At 36.9% G+C, this 24,204-nt stretch overlaps 1 protein-coding gene across 5 annotated transcripts in view; it reads right to left on the reverse strand.

Moving 5' to 3' along the window:
* ENPP2 (ectonucleotide pyrophosphatase/phosphodiesterase 2) overlaps window positions 1–24,204 on the reverse strand; it is a 174,669-nt gene that overhangs the window by 26,079 nt on the left and 124,386 nt on the right. For all 5 annotated transcript variants that reach the window (XM_074201459.1, XM_074201461.1, XM_074201458.1 and 2 more), the window contains 7 exons: window positions 20,961–21,086; window positions 17,395–17,426; window positions 15,587–15,714; window positions 11,570–11,657; window positions 11,308–11,395; window positions 9,233–9,405; window positions 8,192–8,243 (listed from right to left, as the gene is read on the reverse strand). In XM_074201459.1, the coding sequence (XP_074057560.1) occupies window positions 8,192–8,243; window positions 9,233–9,405; window positions 11,308–11,395; window positions 11,570–11,657; window positions 15,587–15,714; window positions 17,395–17,426; window positions 20,961–21,086 (687 nt within the window). The remainder of the gene's footprint in view (window positions 1–8,191; window positions 8,244–9,232; window positions 9,406–11,307; window positions 11,396–11,569; window positions 11,658–15,586; window positions 15,715–17,394; window positions 17,427–20,960; window positions 21,087–24,204) is intronic.

Consider the following 24,204-nt stretch of genomic DNA (forward strand, 5'->3'; position numbering starts at 1 on the left):
TTAGTTTTTTGGTTACCATGTCACTGCTGACGAACTGAGCTTGTAACCCACTAAAATCCCCAGATTTGTTTAATTAAAACTACTGTGTAGGGGCGGCTAGGTGCCACAGTGGATAGAGCCCTGGAGACAGGAGCACCTGAGTTCAAATCCAGCCTCAGACACTTAATAATTACCTAGCTGTGTGGCCTTGGGCAAGCCACTTAACCACATTTGCCTTGCAAAAACCCAAAAAACAAAAACAAAAAACAAAAAAACCTACTGTGTAGCCATGCCTCCTCCCCATATCCTGCATTTAAACCATTACTTTAAAAAATATCCTAAACATAGGACTTTGCATTTCTCACTACTCAGCTTCATCTTACAAGGGCATATGTGGAATAAAGGTGTTGGTGAGTTTCAAATAAGTACAATTTGAACTAGAAGATCTCTGAGATCCCTCTCAGCTCTGAGATTCTCTGTTTTCTCAGTCACCTTTAGCAATGATACTGTCTACTCTTTGCCTTTCTCCTTGTTCTCAATATATCTTTTTCAAGCCCCTTTTATTGCCCTTGGCATTCATGAACAACTTCAGCTCATTCTGAACTCTAACATTCCCAACACTATCTTGTGGGACTATTGTTTCTATTGTTATTATTTTCAGTTACCTTCTGCTTGTATGTATCTTTTCAAAAGCTAAATGATTTATATATCAGACAAATATCAGTCTCTTATACTTGAGACCTTAGGCAAGTCACTTAACCTCTCTGCATTTCAGTTTCCTCAGCTGCAAAATATGGATAATGATTGCAAATAACCTCACAACATTTTTGTGAGGATCAAATGAGATTTGTATTTATATGTAGCACTTTACAATCCATAAAACAATCCATATTCCCTTCTACTACTAATCACTTCCCTGTTAGTTTATCTGCTTATGCTCAGTCTTTTGAGTTTCTTCCTCCTGAGATCTTTGGGAGTTTCCATCTTTTGTTCTTTTTTGCTCCTTTTCTGACCCCCTCTCTTTGATGATGATGGCTTCCCTGAGGACTGGATCTTAAAAATCTCTTACTGCATACCAAACAATACATATTTCAACAGCTTTAAATCCTACTCTGAATAAATTGAGGGACATAAATGGCCTAGCTAGGTGCTAAGCTCATTTTCAGGTTCAGTGGAGCACACACACACACACACACACACACACAAAGAAACACATACATACATACATAAAGACAGACAGACACACACACACACACACACACACACACACACACCTTCTATTATCTGGTCAAACTTATTGTAACACAGAATGCTTCTATGCTGCTAATACAACCAAAGCAAATTTCTACCTTTTTTCTCTCCAAGGTCCTAAAAAAAATGGGAGGAGCTACAATCAGATTATAGATTTGAGTTCTGACACAAGTAAATAGTTTGTTTTTTTGCAAACCTAAAACCAGGAGTATGGTAGATTGCCACAAAGGAAGAGATTATTGAATGAGCACTCGGAAGGTTAGGATTCCTTGGGGCAGTTAGATAGCACAGTGGATAGAGTACAGGCCCTGGAGTCAGGAGGACCTGAGTTCAAATCTACCCTCAGAAATTTAATAATTGCCTAGCTGTCTGGCCTTGGGCAAGCCAATTAACCCTATTGCCTTACAAAAAAAACACAAAATAAAAACAAAAGGGTTAGGATTTCTTTTATGTTGTTAGTTCTTTGAGTTAATTTTTTTTTTTAACTTTTGGGAGGTTCTCGGTAGCCTAGACCATGGAGATAACTAAAAATTGCTTTTTCTCTTACATATAATTCATATTTTGGAGAGATATGAGAGTCTCAGGGTTCAGAGAAAATGTATAATCCTCCATCTTGTTGGTCATAACAGGTTAGAATTTGGGATTTTCCTTATATTTTTCTTAGAAGCACTTTGTTCATTCTTATAAGGATTAATTTATTCTTCCTGATAAACCAGAGATTGCCCAACACTTTTGTTTTCTATTCTAGTTGAGAAACAAAGCCTCATTTTGTGGTTGGCCAGATGTTACTTGGTAATTAAAACTAATTTGAAAATGGAATAGATTGCCAAGAGGTAGATTTCCTTTCACTGGAAATCAAGCAACTACTTTTGGGGGTGTATTGTAGAAATTTTCAATTAGAGACCCTTCCAATTATGAGATATTAGGATCCTAATATGTCACTCGTGTATCTTTATCTATGCATATGTATTTATTTATTTATGCATATGTCTTTCTTCCCTGAAGTTTTGTACATCCATTCCTTTCACTAATACATTCAACACTACTTCCACTTCCAGTAGAATATAAAATAATGACAAACTTTACAAAGTGTGGGGGGAGGGAGGGGGGAGAAAGAAAGAGAAGCAGAGAGAAGCTATCCAGGGTATATATCAAGCCCAATTTCATCCCATTATTTTATACCTACCAAGAATCATAGACGATCAGCACTGTAAAAGATTCCAGAAGTCACTGAGTGATCTAATAGAAATTTCCTCTGCAATAATTTTTCCTAGAGTAACTTTGTTGGGTCATTTTTTTGCATTTATCACTTTTTAACCTGCATCATTCTTACTTTTAGTTTGGATTTGTTGCTGCACATTCCCGACCCCTAGAATGTGACCATGAGCTCACTGAGGGAAGTAACCATCATATTTCATCTTCTAGTTTATTCCTCCACTATTTTTGATGAAGAACTGAATTGAAAATTAAAATGTACAATATCCATTGAGTTGAATCTTTATACACCACTGATTCATTACTACCAAAATACAACAGGATAGTCTAGTTACATTAAATGAATACTTCTTATAGATATTTCTTGTTAATACTGATTATTCCAGAAAATAAAAAGTCTTTGTTCAGAAATTAGCAATAAAAACTATATAATATATAATAAAAGGAAGACACCCAAGGTGCAGCATTTCTTCTGATTGAATCAAGATTTCTTTGAACAAAGTACACTCATGTATACACATAACTAATAGGATCAGTTGGAGCAAAATTTTAATATTTTGGAGATTTGAAGCTCTTGGACCTTCATAAATATTTATTTTTCTTTTGATGAAGTTTTTTTAGCCCTAGTTTTTGGAACTAATAGAAAAAGGTAGAAGTTTAGAAGTGAATGATTTAAGTTTGATGTAAAGAAAAACACTTAACAATTAGAGCTGTCCAAAAGTGGAATGGACTCTCTTAGGAAAGGGTGGATTCCCATCCTTGAAGTTCTTTAAGACAAAAAGAGACAACCATTTATAAGGCTGTCCCAGTTAAAGGAGTTCCTTTTTCACATGTAAATTGGACTCAACTTCTAAGATCCTTTCATACTTTTACATTCTGATGTTGTCTTTTAAATTGCTTCTCTGGTGAAGAATTGAAAGATTTATGTGAACTGATGCAAATTAAAGGAAGTAAAACTAGAAATATAAGACATACAATAACTACCACAATGTAAATAAAACCACGAATTAATCAAAATGAGCACTATGAAATTACAATGACCAACCTTGCTCCAAAAGAAGAGATTTGAGAAAGTAACCACCCCCTCCACTTTATCTTCTCACCTCTTTTCAGAGGCAAGAATCTATGAAAGTGGAGATGGATAAGGTTAGGGGCTGGATCTGTGATTTCACTTCTATAAAGAACTAACATGTAAGTAGATTCCTTCTACCAGATTGTCATATCCACAAAAGGTAATTTTTCTTAAAGAATTGCTGATGGCACTGAACTATTAAATGACTTGTTCAGGGTCATACAAAAATCCATTTTAAAAAATTCAGCTGTTTACTTAAATAAGGTTATGTCCTTAAGACTGAGGTGTGGTCTTACTCTTTTGGTCAAAATATCTTACTGCAATTTCTGCCCCCCTCCTACACTCTTTTGGAGGGGGAGGGGTCAAAAGATAGAATCTTGGTTTAGGTTAATCCTGATATCCACTTTTGGTTTTGTTTGGGGTTTGATTTTTTTTTTTTTTTGCTTTTTGGTTCTTCCCTGTTTTTAATTGTAACCTTAATCAATAATCATGATACAAAGAAGAACAAGACAGAAAATTGTATAAGGATTTGTGAGCTTCTGGTTTCCCCATAAGGCTCTAACTCAAAGGAATAAAAGATTTTTAGTTATCTCTAGGGAGAACACCCTGAAAAGCGATTCTTTACCAGGCGCTCTCACAAGAGACTGAGGGAAATTGGAGCTGGAATGATGTACAAAGAGCCTCTTCAGAACTCCCAGATCTCCTGCTACTCTGCTTCCTTTTGAGTCAAACCTTTGGGGGTGATTCATTCAAGGCAGGAGTACCTTAAATCCTCTTCTCCCCTAGGATGAGTCTACAATTTCTACTCAGTGGTAAGATTGGAGAGAGTTAAGGAGGAGGGGAGGTTGAGAATAGGTACAATCTCATGAATGTATTACCACTGACTACCAAATGCACTTATTTATTCTCAGCCAAAGTGGTTTCCTGGCATCACTGGGGCTGGCCTAAGCCTACAGAAAAGACACTAGGGCATTAACAGCACTGCTGTTAACTGTTTCATAGCTATCTCCTGAGGCAGAACAACTTCAAGCTTCTCTTTGTTCCCTGGTGATTGCATATCTAGGGAACTCAAACCATCTAATATTTTTCCAAGCAGGGATCCAAATCTTCACAAGATGAAGATGCTCACTGGAGCCCTGATGAAGGGTCAGGTTAAAGCACTCTATGTCCTCAGTAGTTTGTCAACTTTTTGTTTGGCTGCCCACTAACTTTCGACTACTATCCAAGCTTCCTTCATCCAAAAAGCTCCCAAATATCCTGCTTATCCCATGATCAAAGGAGAGCTAAGAAAAATGGGGTGGGAGAGATGAAGATCTTATAAAAAGGGGAAAAAAAATCAAAGAGTCAAAGAAAAACAAAACCCTTGAACTAATTTCTTCAGCTTCCCCTAATCAGATGGGAAGCCACGCATAGACTAATAGGAATCATATGCAAACGAATAGATTTAGCAATGGAACAGTAAAAAGGAAAAACACACAACAACACACCCTATTATTGGTTTATGAAACTGAGGGGAAAGGGTGGTGACAGTCTTAAAGTCAAAATGAAAACTATAACCCTCATAGAAATGAGAAATATAAAAATCATATAGAATAATACCTCAGCTATTGGTACTTTCAGAAAGTAAGTCATTCAGTTTTCCATTTAGCTCAGAGTTAGCCTTTTAAGCACCAAACCAACTTTTTCTAGTTCAATAATTTTGGACAGAAATCTTTCTAAAATTCTCTATATCCTTAAATGGAAAGTGTTAAATATAATCTAAACTTTTCACCAGTTATATAACGCATTATTAGATCTGGGCACCATTTTTTTAAGAAGGATTTCAGTAATTAATGATAATAATCAATTAGTAATTAGTGAGAATGTCCAGAGAAGAGAACACAGAATAGTGAAGGATCATACATTCATGTCATAAAAATGTCAGTAGAAGGATAAAACAGACTATGGAAATAGAACTATATTTATTGTCAGAAGGGTTGTAATATGATAGAAGGAATAGGATTACTCTACTAGGCCCTAGAATATAGAAATAGCAGAATTTTGTAAGTCAAAGAGTCAGTGAGCCAGTCAATAGTCATTATGGTGTATGGAAGTGCTAGGGACAAAGAAAGACAAAATTCACTCCCTACCTTCAATATACTGACAGTGCTTGTATGTGTGTATGTGTATGTACTGAGGATATATGGAAGATTATCTCTGGGGGGATGTCAAAGCAATGAGGTAACTTGCCCAATGTCACACAGCTAGGTAATTATTAAGTGCCTGAGATCAGATCAGGTCCTCCTGACTCCAGGGCTGGTGCTCTATCCACTGCACATCTACCTGCTCTATGGAGGATAATCTGAGATGGGAAGGAACAAGTAATTGGCAGGGAGGAAGAGCCAGGATAGCCTTTCTGCAAAAAGTAGGATTTCATCTTAAAGGAAGCCAGCAAAATTAACATTCTAAGTATGGCAAACAATCCACCCAAAGACGAAATGGAATGAGGAGTGTCCAATATGAAGGATAGTAAGTAGACTGATACTGGAAGTAAATTATAAGAAATAAAATATAAGAAGACTGGAAATGTAACATATATAAACACATATAAATATATAAATATATTGTTCAGTTCCACCTTGTCTCCATCTCTTCATGACCCTGTAATCTTGGCAAAGATATGGCAGTAGTTTACCATTTTCTTCTTGACTAGATAAGGCAAACAGAAGTTAAATGACTTGCTGAGGATCACACAGGTGGTGAATGTCCAAGACTGGATTTGAACTCCAGTCTTCCTGAGGTAAGTAGGTAGGTAGATAGATAGATAGATAGATAGATCTGGGAATTATCTACAAAAAGATAATAATTAAACCCACCAGAGCTGATGGGATGATCAAGTAAGATAGTACAGAGAAAAAAGACCCAAGACTGAACCTTGGGGAGCAGCTACAGTTATTAAACATAACATAAATGTAGAACCAACAAGGGAGACTAAGCTTAATTATTCAATAGGAGGAAAACCAGTTGAGAGTAATGTAATAAAACCCTGGAGAATAGAGAACATCCAGGAGGAGAGAGGCTAAGAAGGACAAAGTTTGAGGAAAGAAAATTAGATCTAGCAATTAAGTTCATTGTTACCTTTAAAGAGATAAGTTTTGGTTAAGTGATGATGTTAGAAGTCAGATTACAAAGAATTAAGAAGAGAAGAAATAGAGAGCCCTTGTGAGGTCATATTTTTAAAGACATTGAGCTGAGGAGAAGAAAAATACAGATTGACACCTAGTAGGAATGGTTGGATTAAATGAAGGTTTTGAAAGGAAGAAATAGATAATGAAATGTTGTCAATAGCAAGGAGGAAGTCAACGGTATTGAGGAGGAATCTGCTGTAACATGATAGGATGGGATTAAGGACACATATAGAGACATCTATCATGGAAAGGAGAAGAGTAATCTTTTTAAGGTGGAGAGGAGTGAAGAAGGAGATGAAGGAGGAAGATGACTGAGTGATATTAAAGATGAGGGGGAAAAAAGGAAACTCTAAGCAAAGATATTCAATTTGTTCACAGATGTATGAGGCAAGGTCCTCAGATTAGAGAGTAGGGAGATAAGTACTATGGACTTCTTGAAAAGAGACAAGATAGTAAAAAAAGGCAAATTTATGAAGTATTTTAAAAACAACCTAACAATTAAGTTATCTAAAAGTGAATTAGGCTTCTCCAGAAGAGTGGATTTCCCTTCACTTAAAGTCTTTTGTGACATCATGATATCTAAAACTGAATAAAGTATTTTACAGCTCTCCATCCCCATACTAGACCAAGACAGCCTTAGATTGAAATTTTAATTCATGTCTGTTTTTATTGATATTTTTCAAATCCCTTACCAATGGATTTTGAGCTCCCATTTCTCATAGCTTTCAATGTGTGCCTACCTGTGGCAGTTCCACCCTTCTTTTTTTTTCTAACCTACTTTTAATCTTTGATGGAATTAAAACCAAATAACCAGGCTTATTAGAATGAAATATTTTTTAAAAAGAAAAGAAATAGGCTTTGAGTGAGGGCCTGAGGGGTTCTCCTTTGAGTAAAGAACATGAGCTTTAACGCATGGACTTTTCAACATCTGTTTTAGCTATAGAGAGGTCTTTTTTCTTTGCTCACACAGTCTTAGCTTTCTCTTCCTCTGCAGTATTCTGGTTAGTTAGAGTGCTGAAGAGCTGACTTCCCATTTGGAGAGGTGTCACTATACATGAGTGTGTCTCTAAACCTATTAACAGCAGCACGCCCCTTGCTTCAATATATAACCCGATATGTAGAGAATGGACTGTCTGTTCTTCAGAAAGATTAACAGTGAGTGCTATTTTGTTGACCAAATATTGCACAAATGCATCTTGTACACATGTAAGAAAACTAAGACATTTGCCAGATGGATGAAAAATCAGTTATTTATCCAACTGTAACTTCTTCTTCTCTCTCCTCTCCTCTCCTCCCCTCCCCTGCCTTTTTCTATCTCTATCTCTGTCTTTCTGTTTCTATCTCTCTATCCCCCTCTATCCCCCTCTCTATCCTCCTCTATCTCTGTGTCTATCTCTCTATCCCCCTCTGTGTCTCTGTCTGTCTCTCTCTGTCACTGTCTCTCTGTCTCTCTCTTGCAATAAAAAGAACATTTTTCTTTGATTGACTTTCCCATCAAGACCCTTACCTTCTGTGGTCCCTTTGGGATGAAGGCGTTTATTGAGTTCTTCTAGTTTGTTCTTCATAGGCAAAACCCAGAAAAGTGGAAACAAAATCACAGTCAGAAGCACTCTTTCTATTACCTCATTCCCATATTTAGATCCTATTGCACAATAAAAAACAGGATGGGAAAAAAACACCAATCTCCCACCTTTGAAAAGATTTCTATTATATGTCAAATTTTTAAAATGTACCAAACTCTTTAAAAAATACACCAGAAACCCTAATAGTTTTTTCTTCACTTTAAAATATGCATTTACATGTCAATGTCTATTTTCATCCTGTCATAAAGTCATAGGAATTTATGGATAAAGGTTACTTTTTTGATGATGATGATGATGATGATGATAAATACTGTCTCTTGGAGTAATCCATCTACATAAACACTTTTAGCCAATGGTTTTGACTAAGAAGTGGGAAAGATTTCTCTGATTCCTGAAGGGGAATAGAGTTACCCAGAAAACTAAGATAATTTTCTATAAATGGAAGCCTCTTGAAAGGAAGGGGACAGGAGGAATGAGAGAAGTTAATGTGATGATATGATAATGGAGCATATTTTATACTTCAGCAGTTAATTAGCTGCCTCCTTCCATTCTGCTTTCTAGCTCCTTTGTATGTTTTGTTTTCCCCATTAGAATGCAAGTTCCTTGAGAATGAGGAGCAACTTGTCGTATTTTTATTCCTTCACTTAGCACAATCTCTATTCCATAGTAAGCCCTTAATAAATGTGTTATCTTTCCAAAAAAAGCTCCTTCTGCAGGGAGAATCTGAGATGACCCTACCTTTTACTGGATTTCACTAACTAGCAAAAGCTGTTTTAATGAGGATTAAAATTTTCCACTATAAAGTAAAACTGATTTGTTTCTACATATGTTGCTTCTCTCTTAGAAATGTGAACTCCTTGAGAACAAGGACTTTCTTATTTTTCTGTGGGTCTTGCACATAGTAAGTACAATGCTTTCCATTCATTAATAATTAGCATAATTTTTCATTCTACCTTTGACAATACCTTATCATCACATGTACATCCCAAGTCAAAATCAGAGTGAAGGTAAAGAGCCCCAGGATAAAGAGGTCTTGTGACTTCATCAGGCATGGTTGGCCTGTATGTATTAGTACGAAGGAGATGATTCAAACTTCCATGTGTCCCATTATTAGGAGCTGGTCTTAATCCCAGTAGATCTGATGAGAGAAAGAGAATAAGTTAGTTGTTTTTAAAATGCATTGACATAATATTGATTCTAGCCTTGACCGAAAGGTGCACATGTGTGCATACGTATACATATACAGACATATTTGATGCCAGGAATTGTGGATGTGGAGGGATGTTGTGATTGGAAACAAGTTTTGTGGAAGAAAAAATAGTATTTGTACCTGGCTGGGGAATTCTGTTGTTCCAGTTGACTCCTTTCCAGAAGTGGAATGGCCTTGGACTGTTCACCTTTCCTCTAGCTTCCTCCTCCCCCCAGCTTCTAGTTTCCAGCTACCTGAACTTGCCCATTGATGAGTCAAGCTCATGCTGGCATTATAGGAAATTATATGTTGGACTTCTAAGTTACCTTGCCTTGGGGAAAAAAAGGACCAGTATGTAGCTTGCCTATTGGAGCACCTGAGCCAGGTGCTAGACCACTCCCCAAGCACCACAGAAGTGCATTTAAGAAGTGCTGCCCCTTCTCTCTTCTTCTTGATCCCACCTCCACCTTGCAAGGATGGCTACATCTCTTTCTCTTTTTCCTTCACATGCTCCTAGCCAAGACTGCTGGAAACCATGGGCCCCTATGCCATAATAACTGTCTCCTTCCTTCCTAATTACATGGACCTTCTGGGATCTGTAGTCTGAGGTTAAGAACCTCTCATTCTCATCTACAGTTCTCTCTCTCTCTCTCTCTTTCTCTCTCTTCTCTTCTCTTCTCTTCTCTTCTCTTCTCTTCTCTTCTCTTCTCTTCTCTTCTCTTCTCTTCTCTTCTCTCCTCTCTCTTCCTCTCACTCAAACTTTGCCTAGCCTGTCCTCAAAGTGCTTACTGCTTTTCTTGGAGGGAAAAGTTTTTAATCTGTATACTTTGCAGCCTTCGATTTCTATCTGACAAACCCAAACTCATCCACAAAGTACGTGTGTGTGTGTGTGTGTGTGTGTGTGTGTGTGTGTGTGTGTATTTTGAAGTTGGAAAGAGCTTCCTCTCCAGCCTCACTAGCTATGAAAATGCCTAGGGTAAGCTGCTTGGAATACCCAAGCTTATTAGCATGGCTGTAAAAGATGGTAGGACATCAAGGACAGTGCCTGGTGCTAACCTGAGCTTAATTTAGCTCCTGCCAGTTGCTATCAAAGTGAAAATTCAAAAAGGTAAATAGACCCGTCAGTTTGCGAACATTCTGCATATGTATGGGGCCTTTCATCCAAAGTTCTTAAAAGAGATCCATGATTAATAAATAACTGTGGAGTCCCCAGGAGTCCTGTCCTCTGATCGACTCTGCAGGGGGGGCTGGCTTCAGGCCTACAAGCATGATAAACAAGCCCAATTTCATCGTAAGGGGTTTTTTGCCAAGTGGGCATACAGTGACTCCCCTAAGGGGAGAGACAGAGCTGAGAAGAGTACCCAGGAGTCCCGACTTGTGGACTCCTCCTCTAACCACCAGACTGGCACTCCCTCATCTCCCCCCCCCCCCAAGAAAAGAAAAGTTGTCCTCAGGCAATGACTAAAAGCTTGATGGGGGAGGAAAAGGAACACATAAATAGCTGGACTGGCTCTGAGAGTTGGCACAATTATAAGTGAGCTGCAAGGCAGGCACTGGGTGGGGGAAGAAGGGGGAGCCATCTCTGTGCTGGACCCTTGCTTCAGAGGTCAGAGAGACTGGGCGTGTCAAACTGAAATGCTATGTTTCATCCCCAAGAGGCTGCCAAGGGTAACACTATGAATGTTCACCATTAGTCAACTCCTGGGAAGAAACAAAGAAGTCTTAGAGGAAGATGAGCATTTTGCCCCTCAAGCCAAGGAGAAAGCCTGTGGCATTGGAGGAGAGGGAAAGAAATGGCACTGATGGTTGGGAAGGCAAGTAATCAAAGGAAGAATTTGAGGAACAACTTACCACACATCACATTGTAAAGTTCAATGTTTTCAAATGGAGGCACTTTGGTCTTGTACTTAAATGTTGGACCATAACCTACAAAAACAGTCTTCCAAAAGAAAAGAAAAGAAAAAACAATTAGAAATCATTGCTGTTGGCAAGTGAATGGTCTACAAGTTTGGTTTATCTTCTCCTACAATTCTCACCATAGCCTAGGAATTTCATTTTCATACAGGAAAAGAAGTAAAGTAGATGGTTGGATAGTGTTAGTTCTGGCTCATACCTGCATGCTATTGACCTTGTTGTCAAATCCATGATCTCCCTGGAAAAAGCATTTTCCTGTTGTTTTCTTATAGACATCTACGGGTTTCCTACATTGAAACAATATCATCAGTCAGGGATTCTTCTGGAATTGTGAGATCATTCCTCAAAGTGCAGGTTTAATAAACCAAAGGATATTTGGGGGGGGGGGATGTAAATGGATTTAAAATAAAAGAAAAAGAAAATAATTTTCTATTTGTACATCACGATCAACCACTGAGAATCCCAGCAGGCTTTGCTAAAGATCCATACCTACCTCTAAGATTTGATGCAGCAACTGTATAAAAAGAAATTAAAAGGAGACACAAGGACTCACTTAAGATGAGAATAGAAGAAAAAACATCAGCTGTGAGCCAATTGTTCATTTGGGATCACTGGTTATATCTATTTGCATACTGTTCCCACCTCTCTCCACTCTTAGCAGAATGTAAGCTCTGTAAGGGCAAGGACTGTGCTTTGCTTTTTCTGTTTAGGCATTTGATAAATGTTTGTGGATTAGTTTAGATTATTAAAAGGTGACATGGAAGATTTTCTAAACTTGTGTTCTTTGCTCTATCCTAATTTAGCCACTACTAGAACTTTCCCATGATATCAAGTTTCCCAAAAAACTTCCAGCTTTGATTTAAAACATCAAGTTTTATCACACTTACAGATAAAGAAATATAGTGTTAACTTCATTATACTATACTATATACTGAGTATATTATACTATACTATATATCATGGTATATTATATTTTATTATTATACTGTATGATAGTATTATAATATACTATTGTATTATATATCAGATACAGCAAAGAAAAGAAAATCTAAGACTTTTTTATTCCCATCCAGAGTTTCATTCAAGAAAGCATTCTGTCTAGATTCTAGACAGGGGTTCATATAGCCTTTTTTGGTAACATATACCCCTTTGACAGTCTGATGAAACATATGCATCCATTCAAAGGGAATGATTTTAAATACATACATATATGCATGTATGTATGTATGCATGTATATATCCAAATAGTATTACAAAGGAACACAGTTGTCTTCTTTTAAAAGCTAACTAATTTTTTTCCCATCTAATTACATAGACCTTCTGGGATCTATAGTCTGAGGTTAAGAACCTCTCATTCTCATCTACAGTACTCAATATCCCTCCAGGTCTTTTGTACAAATTGTCTCCCAGGCTTCCTTCTTCACCTCATCCATTTAGGATTATCCAGCTTTATTCAAAACTCAGCTCATATAAATCTTTTTAGGGAAAGCCTTTCCTATTCTCCTTAGTGTAGTCTTCTTCCTCGAATTATCTAGGATTGTATTTGCTTATATTTTATAATTTGTATCTCCCGGTAGAACCAAAGTTCCTGGAGAGCAGGGGCTGTTGTTTTTTGTTTGTTTATTTGCTCAGTTTGCTCTCCTTTTATAACCTCAACATCTAGCATAGATATACACATAGTAGGTCCTTATACATAGCAGATCCTTAATAACACTTATGCAGTAGTGCTGATGACTTCTACAGTAGATATCTAGATGTCCTTTGAGATACCAAGAAGGTAACATTAAGACATTTCACATGAGACCCCCCCCTACTCAGAACTGCACAAAAAGTAGAATTGATGCTATTGACTAAGGTTTAATGCCCAGCCTCCGCCACAATTATATGTCCATTTGGCTCTCTCCCAAATAGAAATGAGAAACTGTAGGAGCCTAGCATAGATTTGGGTGTCAAAATGTGGCTTTAGGAAGAGAGAAACAAGGTGAGAACCATTCTACACAGTCTTGCTCCATAGTCAAAGATTACTGATCTTTATAGACATATAAGATGGGTATATGTTATTCATGGAACAGGTGGATTGGAGAGGGAAGAGAGCAAGAGAGTGAAAGTAAAGAAAAAATTCTAGATAGAGTCAACAAGTCACCTTTTGGGGGAGTATATTTACAATCATTTCTGGGTGCATGTATTTAATCTGCCATTTCAATACTATAGAGATGACATTTATTGAACAGGAAATACATGCAATTGTAAATTCCATGTCATCCTTCAGCATACCTCATAAGGGATCCAAAGGTAATGTAACAGTGAATTAAAAAAACTTCATTGTCAAGAAAGCAAAATCACTACTTCCATAAAAGAAATATGATAAGAATCACTTTGCTTAAATGTTTAATTTATTAACCCAACAAAGATTTCTTGAGCAATCCCAGAGGCAGCTATAGCATAGTAGGTAAAGAGTCAGCATCTTAGCCGGGAAGACCTGACTCCAAGTTTTACTTCTGTTACATACAGCTTATGTGACTCTGAAAAAATAATTTAACCCATTTAATATTTAATTATTTAAATAATTTAGGCAACTCACTAAAACACTAAAAAAGGTGCCACACAACAGTGGTAGTGGGAGTTTTACCACTAGGTCTGTTCCTCCAGATATAGTGATGTGTTCAGAGATGAATACACAATCTCAGGCTTTAAGCAACATCATTTTAGTTGAGGAGATGAGAATTAAATGCCTTTGAAATTTTACCATCAAATTAAAACTCTTGATTGTGAATGGCAAGGTTGTTTACCATCTTCCCTGCCTGTTCCAGTAATTCTCCACTTCTGTTCTCATGCTTGCATTCAGGCAAATCTACTTGCTGTCTCAAACATCTGGTCTTTTCTCTCCCCTCCAAGTTGTCGTTTACAACATAACACTTCCTCTCCCTATCCTCCTCAAGAATACTCTCCCAAATCCTCTCAGCCAACCCTTGTTCCTCATTTCTTTGGTAACTCTTCCATAAAAACTCCCCAGAGTATTCTTACTGAGCCTCTATCCCTCCCATAGTGACTGGCCTTCATCCATCTCCCACTTAATACTCTACACACTTAACACTTATGTACATCTCTGCACAGTTACAACTATTGTTAATAAGATTCTGCCATTTAAGGTCCACTCTCACCCACAGGATTGTAAGTTTCTAAAAGGCAGGAATATCATCTGCTTCCTTTGTTGCTACCAATGGCAACTAGTTATGGGGACTCTGCACACACACAGTGGGTGTTCAATAAATGTTGACTTATTCATTAAGGCATTGTGTGTCTATTTCTTTTTTTTAAGGAGGACAAAGCTCTGCAAAAACAGCAACAGATGTTTTAAAATACCATAGAAAGTTGGAACTGGGAGGAGTGGAAAAATCCATATCTGTCTTAGCAGAAGATGCTGCTGGCAGGTTTGTGTGAGGATGGATATCCGTCTCAATGATTAACTCTTTGGAGGATGTTAGAGCCAAAAAGAATGGACAGTTTGCTCAATATCAAACACCAACAGTGGTCAACTAGTAAGCATGGTCTCCAAGAAGAAAAAAAATCAGATTTTCTTTTTCTATTCTATAAAAAAATCTTTCATTGTTTCAGAGAAAGTACATGTGTAAAATATCTCAAACCCATTATGTTAAAATGGTCACCCAAAGGAGAAACCCCAAGTATTAACAAAAATTCCTGGAGTCCTCTATCCAACAGATACTGCTTTTAACCAAGACAAAATCAGCCTCATTTTCTAGGACAATATCCTGGCACTTCCTTTGACTTAAAAATAATTCTAAGAAGACAGCAATGACTGAAAAGGAAAGGAAGAGAGCGAGAAAAGGAGAGATGAGATTGAGAGAAGAGATGGAGGAAAGGTAAAAGGGTAAGGGAGAGAGATGGAGAGAGGAAGAGACAGAGGTAGAGGAGGAGAGAGTGGGGAGAGAAGCTGTAAAGGGAGATGGGGAAGAGGAGACAGGAGAAAGGGAAAGAAGGAAAGGGGAAAGAAAAAAATAAGGGAAAGATAGAAAAGGGGGAATAAAGGGAGTAAAAAAAAGGAGGAGAGAACATTTCAGTACTGCCAATCTTGCATATTTGGATCAGAATTACTTCTCTAATTTTCTCACCTAGCTCCTTCCTCTAGTATTAACCTTCAAGAGCTTCAATTGTCCAGAAGTCAGCAAGAGAGGAAGAGAGACAATAACTTAATTACCTTGCTACGTGCCATCTTCTGTCCACCAGCAGATGAATGTCCTCAATTCTTCTGTTATTGGCATAGTGAAGGCGTTTGGGAAGGTTCTGTTTCATATAAGGTTTAAAGTGCTGATCTGGTTTTTTACACTGAAATGCAAGTAAGGAGATATAGATTTCAAGGTGTAAGCTGTAGGAGCATTAGTAGAACTGAAACTTCACTAGGAGTATGCAATGCATCAGTAAGAAATCTGTGAATCTATTTACCCCAATCAGATTCTATACCAACAAGTTCATAAATTCCAGCGAGTGTTTTTCAGATGATTTTGGCCCTAGGATACTTTGGGCCTGAAAAGCATCAATGGAACCCATCAAAACAGATGTGGAGCAGGGGTGAGTGCAAGAGTCAGAAGATTGATAAAACTTGGGAATATAAGCCACAGGTTTCTATTTAAACTGACTCTAAAATTTTGTAAGACTTCCTTCTCAGTTTTAGTCTGGTGCCCTTTGCGGGACAGTTTGCTATTGTATATCACAGTCCTGAGAAGATGTTAATTTTATACCAAGAATGAGATTGTTGTAGCATGGCCCCTTGAGCCCATCTCTTAAAATTTGATGGGAAGGGAAGGTTTTTTGATTACCTCTCCTCCCAAGGAGGGCATTATTACTTGACTCAAATTTTCTTCTCTAAAAACATCAGCTCCTATGGAACTGAGGCTAGCAAGGGGGACACTGAGGTTAAGTGATTCATTCAGGATCATGTTTTCTTGCTCTCTGACCACTGTGCAAACAAATGCCTCTTTACATTATACCTTTCCATTATTAACCAGATAATATTGATATAAAAAGAAACTCAATTGTAAAATTCAATTAGCTACTGATACCTATGTCACTAAAAAAGTCATTCAGATTATTACTACAAAATTGGAATCATAGAAAGAATAAAATGGCCACTTTCTATTCTACCAGTCTAGCTCAAATGCAAAGACATGATTTAGGAAAATAACAAGCCTTCAAAATTCAGACAAAAGCATAATACTCACCAAAGAAAAAAGTATTATTAAAAGAATTGTTTCACAAGTAAAGCAATCAAAAACATTTCGTAAGTCAGATATTTTAGAGCAGTTTTGTCAAACTTAAGTAGAAATGGGAAGTCACTAATCCTTGTATAAGAATTCCTGCAGATGACATATTGACCTAGCTTTAAAATATAATATTCTCTGTTTTATTGTATTTTATTTTGTAAAATATTTCCCAATTACTTTTTTTCTTTTGGCAAGGCAAAGGGTTAAATGGCTTGCCCAAGGCCACACAGGTAATTATTAAGTGTCTGAGGTCAGATCTGAACTCAAGTACTCCTGACTCCAGGGCCAGTGCTCTATCCACTGTGCCACCTAGTTGCCCCATCCCAATTACTTTATAATAAGATTTGGGCCACACCTGGAAGAGTGGTGGGTCATGGTCACATGTTTCTGGTTTGAAGTATATATGCATTATTATATATGGGTATGTGCAGGTACATATGTATATGTATGCACATTTTTTTATACATCTATTAGTTTGGGGAAGAGATGGATAAAGATACAGTTTAGAGTAGAAGTAAATATTTATTTTAAATGATTACTTTACATTTCTAATGGATAGAGCAAATAAATATTCTTCATTCGGCTCTTGCCAAGACTCTTGTGAGCCTCCAGTTGCCCATAGTCCAGAAATTCATAGAACCTTTCAGATCAACAAATATTGAACATCATGAAAAAATATGAACACATGGAGTGAACATGAGAAATGCAACCTGGGAGAAGAAGCCTAAAAATCATAGGTACTCACAGTGAGATTGGCTATAATTGTTCGAGGGTCATCTGTTTAAGAGAAAAAGAAAAAAAAAGATATATTTAAAATATAACATAATTACTACAACTGGAGAAAGACATGGCAGTAAGTTTCCCCTTCTTTCCAGAAGAAATTTTCCTTTGATGCTGCAGAGAAATAAAACTAAAGTATCACACATATTTGTTAACATCATCAAGAAAACAACTTTTTCTGTTTATGCAATTTTCCTTTCCATATGACTGGGATTGGGAGCGAAGTCCTTGTGGCCCTCACCCACCCATCCCCTGGATCTGGAAAATCCTCATGAAATATTATGACCCTTTCCCCATATCAGAGAAATCTGAATTTTTATGGCACTAAAAGGTTAGATGTGTTTATAAGGTATAATACTATACACTTATTTTATGCATTTTTGAGTTTCTAAACTTTTTCTGTGTCATCTGCTCTGGCCTTCATATCTGTGACTTCTGCGAAACTCCCCTCAAATTCCCATTTAATTTCTTAAACTGAGTCACAATGTATCAAAAATACAATGAGCAAAGTTGCAATATGGAAGGGATAGCTAGTAAATAAAAGGAAATTAGAGAAATGAAAGAGGCAAATCCTAGAGTAAGAAAAAAATTTTCCCTAGTGGTAAACAATCTCATTCTTGGTACAAAATTAACATCTCAGGATGGTGATATACAATAGCAAACTGTCCTGCAAAGGGCACCAGACTAAAACTGAGAAGGAAGTCTTACTAAGTTTTAGATTCAGGTTAAATCACAACCTGTCTGAATCTTAGTTTCATTTTTTGGAAAATGCGACTAAGGATACTTTGATTATCCACCTCGCAGAGAAGAAAGAACTTTTTGTAGAATATAAAATACCATCCAAATAGAATCTCTTCTGTATGATCTAAAGAGATCATACATAACTCATTTCATATTAGAAAGTAAATCTGATAGATACTACATATCATTTAACTTAAAGGTAAAGGGTTTTTTTAGGTTTTTTTTTTTCATTTTTGCAAGGCAATGGGGTTAAGTGGCTTGCCCAAGGCCACACAGCTAGGAAATTATTAAGTTTCTGAGGCCGAATTTGAACCCAGGTACTCCTGACTCCAGGACCAGTGCTCTATCCCCTGTACCACCTAGCCGCCCAAGGTATAGGTTTTTCAATCCATTAAAGTTAATTTTAAAAGCAAAGCTTGGTTTCTTAATAACAGTAGGTCTCATTATAGATTTCCTACACATATACTAGCCTCCTGTAGCTTCACCATTAGCAAACAAAGGTCGATTTGAGCCAAGACCATAAATTTGTCCTGGAAAACACTTAAGGATGTTATAAAGTGAAGAGTTTGGGGCTCAAGAGCTGCTTTTTTGTATTTTTGTCTTTTTCCCCTCAGAATAACTTATGGTCATAGGATCAGATCTATAAAATTAGAAAGTACCTTGGAGGTCCATCATATCCAAAAACCTTATTTTATAAATGAAGAAACTAAGGCACAGAGCTGGTTAAGTAAGTTGCCCAGGGTCACACAACTATTAAGTCTCAAGCAAGATCTGAAATTGTTTTTCTAACTCTAAATTCAGAGCTCAATCCATTAAATCATCCTATGAATACAAGAGCACTGTGGTGTTGAGAAATGAGTTCAAACATATTCTCCTTTTGTCAATTACTTTTCCTTTTTTTAAGCAAGGCAATGGGGTTAAGTGACTTGTCCAAGGTCATACCACTAAGTAAATATTAAGGGTATGAGAATGAATATGAACTCAGGTTCTCCTGACTCCAGGATCAGTGTTCTATTCACTGTGCCACCTAGCTGCCTGCTCTCATCTTATTCTACAGGTCTAGAAAATCATGATTATGAGATACTGAAGTACAAATTTTACACAATGGTTGTTTGTGCAATTTTAAATTGATACTAAATTCTGACAGGAAGGTTCCCCTTAATTCTTAGTTCTCCTTTTGGAGATTTGCCATTTTCTAGTTAAGCTCAGAATCAGGCCCATGAGCTTCTCAGAAATCAGAAGTCCAAAAACCCTTTTTAGCATGACCAACCCTAAACTTCAGAGTGGCTGAGTGAGTGAAATAAGCTATCATCTATATCAGTGTGATCTCTGGTTCACCAGTAATAGACTTTATTCATGGAAAACACACCTCCCCAGCTATTCACTGAGGCTTGAAATTCTCCTACTGTAGAGAAAGGTCTTTCAGGTTATAATGACAGATAAGATTACCAATGAATTCTGGGAGACATTAGAGGAGAATTTATTTAGAGTTTCATACTATGCTGGGAGAGAGAGAGAGAGAGAGAGAGAGAGAGAGAGAGAGAGAGAGAATGAATGAATGAGGATACTGGACACCTGAAAGGTTGTTAGGGAAGCTAGAAAGAGGTACAAAAAGTAGAGGTGAAGGACAATTTTAGGAGGGCTAAGTTCTAGTCTTCTTCTCTAGCATATAATAAACTTCAGAATCACAGATTTAGAATGTAAAAGGATTTAAGAGGTCACCTAGTCTGACTCCTTCCTCTTACAGAAGAGAAAGGTGAGGGTCAAAGAGGTGAACTGATGAGTTCAAGGTGGCAAGTAGTAAAGTACCAGAGTCAGCATTTGACCCAGATCCTTTCCCCTGCATGTCCTTGACTCCCAGGATTTCCTCCACCCAATGATTACTTCTACCCATTTGCTATTTCTTGAGTGACATGTATGTTTTGATGCTGATGATGTTAGTGGGTGGGGGGGATAGGGGAGAATTTTATCTAAAGTCTAATAAGACTTCAATGTCTACCTTTTCTAAATGGATTATTTCTATAAACAAACAAAATGTCAACATTAGAAGTCTTCAGTTTGGTAAAAATTATCCAAAATCTCCTGATGTTTCCAAGCTTAAAAGTTTCATCTGACTGTAACATTTCTCATCCTGAAAGCTGAAACTTAAGTGGCATGGTGAGTCATGATCATTTTCCCGTTACTCCTCATCTTCAAAACAGCCGCCACTTCCCCAGGCATTAATGGGTTTTCCTTCTGTCCTTTGCCAACCAGTTTACATGGGTCAGAAGTCGATTTCTGACCAGACTCTTAAGTGATCTGAGGTTTCAGCAGAAGGGTCTGTTATGTGTATAAAGCACTTTGAATTGACTTTGGTGGGTAAGGCAGGGAGAGGAAATGCTTATCGATAAGTAATTAATTCTTTTGCTACAGGCATTGGTTATCTGGGGAAGACATAGGAGAAGGCTATAGGATTACAGGCTGAGGGCTGGAAAGACATTTAGAAGCAACTGAATCAGACTCCCTTATTTTATAAATAAGCAAAACAAGGCAGTTAATTGATTTCCCCAAGATCATCACTGTGTGTCTGAGGAAGGATTAGAACTTCAGTCTTCTGATTCCTAGACTAGCACTCTATCCACTAGTCACCTACAGGAGAAAGTTACACTGAATTTAGAAATGAAAGTGCTGTAGAAACAAAAGTTATCAATCTTTAAAATTTTAAATAGGAATTAATTACAGTAGAGCAGAAGAAAAAGGTTCTCCTGATCCATAAACCACAAGATAATCATGTCTTAAATGACAACTTACATTTTGCATTATTACTAGACTTAGGACGAATTCGTCCCAGGGCTCCAGGCACCAAGATAATATCATCTACATTGGTCAGATAAGAGCTCAAGAACTCTGTCCTTTCACATGTGACATCCTCCATTCCTGTGAGAAGGAAAAAAAAATTAGAGAAACAAGTGAAGCGCAAGTTTAAAATGTAGTATGGATATGTAAATATAGCTCATTCAAGAATCTTAAGTTCTTTCAAAGCCATTTATTGGGAACAGTAGAAAGGGAAATGGAGGACTTTGACAAAATAATTTTTTCATTTAAAATACTGATTTCTGCTCCATAGAATCAGATTTTCTTAAGCAATAAGCTTTCTGCTCACGCTTAAATGTTAGGGAAAAAATCATCCTTCAATCATTGTTGCAGGTCAAAGAGCCAAATCCAAAAAGAAAAAAGAAAAGAAAATTATTCCAACCCCATGATAAAAACCAGCTGACACTGATGCTACTTCTGTAGTCTAAGAAATATCTATTTTTTTAATCTAAATTTCCATAAAGATTTCTTGGTACTTGGTACTAAGGCAGCAAGGGGGAGAATCAGAATGGAGGGGAGAGAGACATACAACTAGAAGACATAGTTCTGTGTCTTTTACAAAATGTCCTTTTCAAATTATCTCTCAAACAAATAGCTCCTCCTTTGAGTATATGTAATCACCACACAACTAAGTGTCTCAGTAGGTGGCCTTGGATATTACTGAAAAAATAATGTTGGCAGAAAAAAAAAATGTCCAGACCAAATGGGTTGAGAGCCAATGCCCCAATTGTATAATAGATTAACTGTTCCAACAAAGTTGTAAATAATGTAATAAAAACAGAAAACTAACAACTGCAGCTAAAAGAGGAAGTAAAGTCACTAAAAGGAGGGGTCACAAGATATTTGGCACTGGTTTCATGTTTTGTCCTCCAAGGAGAATTTTCCTGACTCACATATACACACCTGTATTTTTTTTAATCTGGAAGAAGATTATTGCATCAGGGAGGGATGCCAAGACATGAGCATGAATTGGATTTGAGTGAGGAGTAGGAGGATGCTGTTCTAAGTCACCAGCCTCCCTTTCTCCTCTGGAGCCATCTAGCCAGTGGCCCAATGTGAATCAGATGACTGGAGATAGTCCTGGGGGATTAACTCACTTGCCCAAGGTCACACAGCTAGTAAGTCTGAGGGCAGATTTGAATTCAGGTCTTCCTCACTTCAGTGCTAGCACTCTACCTACTATGCCATTTATCTGCCTTCTGTACATATGTACATGTATATCTGTATATATGTACATTTATAATTCTGTATACATAATCACATATGTATGCATACAATAGTGGAGAGAATTTCCTTGGAAGTCGAAGTAGGAGACCAGTATACATATATATGTACAAATGTAGACATTAGATAGAAAGACAGACAGACAGACACAAATATAGAGGTTTTTGACATAAATGTAGATCAATAAAGAAATGGATATAGATATGGATGTAGGTGGAGATAGAAATTAGAGATAGATCTTGACACTGAGATACAAGCTTATTTGGGCCAGAAGAGGAGAAGGTAAGCAGGCTGGTAGGAAGGCCAGAAACTGTGCCATAATTGAAGGAGAAAATCTATATATACGTAGTTCAAAGAAAAGATGACTTAAGAAAAATGCACTGGAGAGAGCACTGGGCCTGGAGTCAAGATGTGAGTTCAAATCCAGTCTCAAACAATTACTAGCTCAGGTTGAGCCTGAGCAAATAAGTCACTTAGTCTCTCTCTGCATCTTAAACTTTATAGTACCTCCCTCCTGGGGTTGTTGTGATAATCAAATGATAATATATGTAAGGTAATTTGCAAGCCTAAAAGCATTATACAAATGTGAATTATGAAGAAGGATTTTCTTTGTTGGACTTGGCCAGAAGAAAAAATAAGGAATAACATATATAGCAGATATGTGGGTATATGGATAACAGAATAAGAATGAGATAAGATTTGTAAAAAGTACCTAGCCTGGTGTCTGGCACATGTAAATACTATATAGATGTTTATTCTTTTCTATTTCCCTATAAGAAAAATTTCCCTCATAATTAAAGCTGTCCAAAACTGAGGGGTAATAGTTTCCTCATCATTTGAGATCAATAGAAATCAAAAAACCACTGCCAAGATTGTTGAGAAAATTTTTGTTCAGGTAAGGGTTGTGCTGGATTACTTCTGAGGTCCTTTTCACTCTGATTCTGTAATTATCTTCCATAAGTCACAGACATGAAACTAAGATAAATTAAAGATATAATAAGAGTATATCTAGTTTCCTTTGATGAGTTTAAGAAATCAATACTGAAACAAACTTCATTCAGGGAATGGAAAGAATAGATAAGTCATTTGTTGAATCTAAGTATAATACTTTATTTTTGTTTTACTGTTGCTGATAATTGTATAGTTGTATCTGATTCTTCATGATCCCATTTGTATTTACTTGGCAAAGCTACTGGTGTGGTTTGCCATTTCTTTCTCCTTCTCATTTTATAGATGACAAAACTGAAGCAAACGGTTAAATGACTTGCCAGGGTCACCCAGCTAGATTAGAACTACAGTCCTCCTGACTCCAGGCCTCACACAATTCACTGTACCACTAGCTACCTATTTAATTTAATTTTATATAATATAATTTACATAATGCTATATTACATTATGTTTGTTATATAATATAATTTTATATAATGTATAATATGTAATATTATATAATTTATATTATTTTATTTTTCTATTTGGTCCAAAAATTCAAACATAACAGCTATCCCTACCAGTTTTATGTGGCTTGCAGATTTGAGAAGTACATTATTCCATGCTTTAGTCCAAGTAAGTGATAGGTTGAAAAAAAAAGTTAAATAACCCAGAACCTAGTTCCTGCCCTCAGGGTGCCCTACTGGAGATTTTCTTTAAAACTGACATATGGTCCAACATTTAAATAATGCCAAATCCACCTAATTGTATAACTGCCTAGCCTATAACTCTATTTTTCATAAGGGTAGCATGAGAGACTTGTTTAGATGTGTCAGTAGATAAATTGTCTCTATAATCCCCTGATCTATCAGTCTAAGTCAATGTTACCCTGTGAAAGAAAGGATTTGTCTCACACACTGCTTTCTTTTTTACATGTAAACAAATCATCCCTTTTAAAAGTAAAATTTGTCTAAGAACTAAAGTTAAGACATGGGTTGTAAAGACCATTTTCTTCCCTTTTTGAAAACTG

This window comes from Macrotis lagotis, chromosome X, assembly GCF_037893015.1.
Source record: "Macrotis lagotis isolate mMagLag1 chromosome X, bilby.v1.9.chrom.fasta, whole genome shotgun sequence".
In the NCBI taxonomy this organism is placed as follows: domain Eukaryota; kingdom Metazoa; phylum Chordata; class Mammalia; order Peramelemorphia; family Peramelidae; genus Macrotis; species Macrotis lagotis.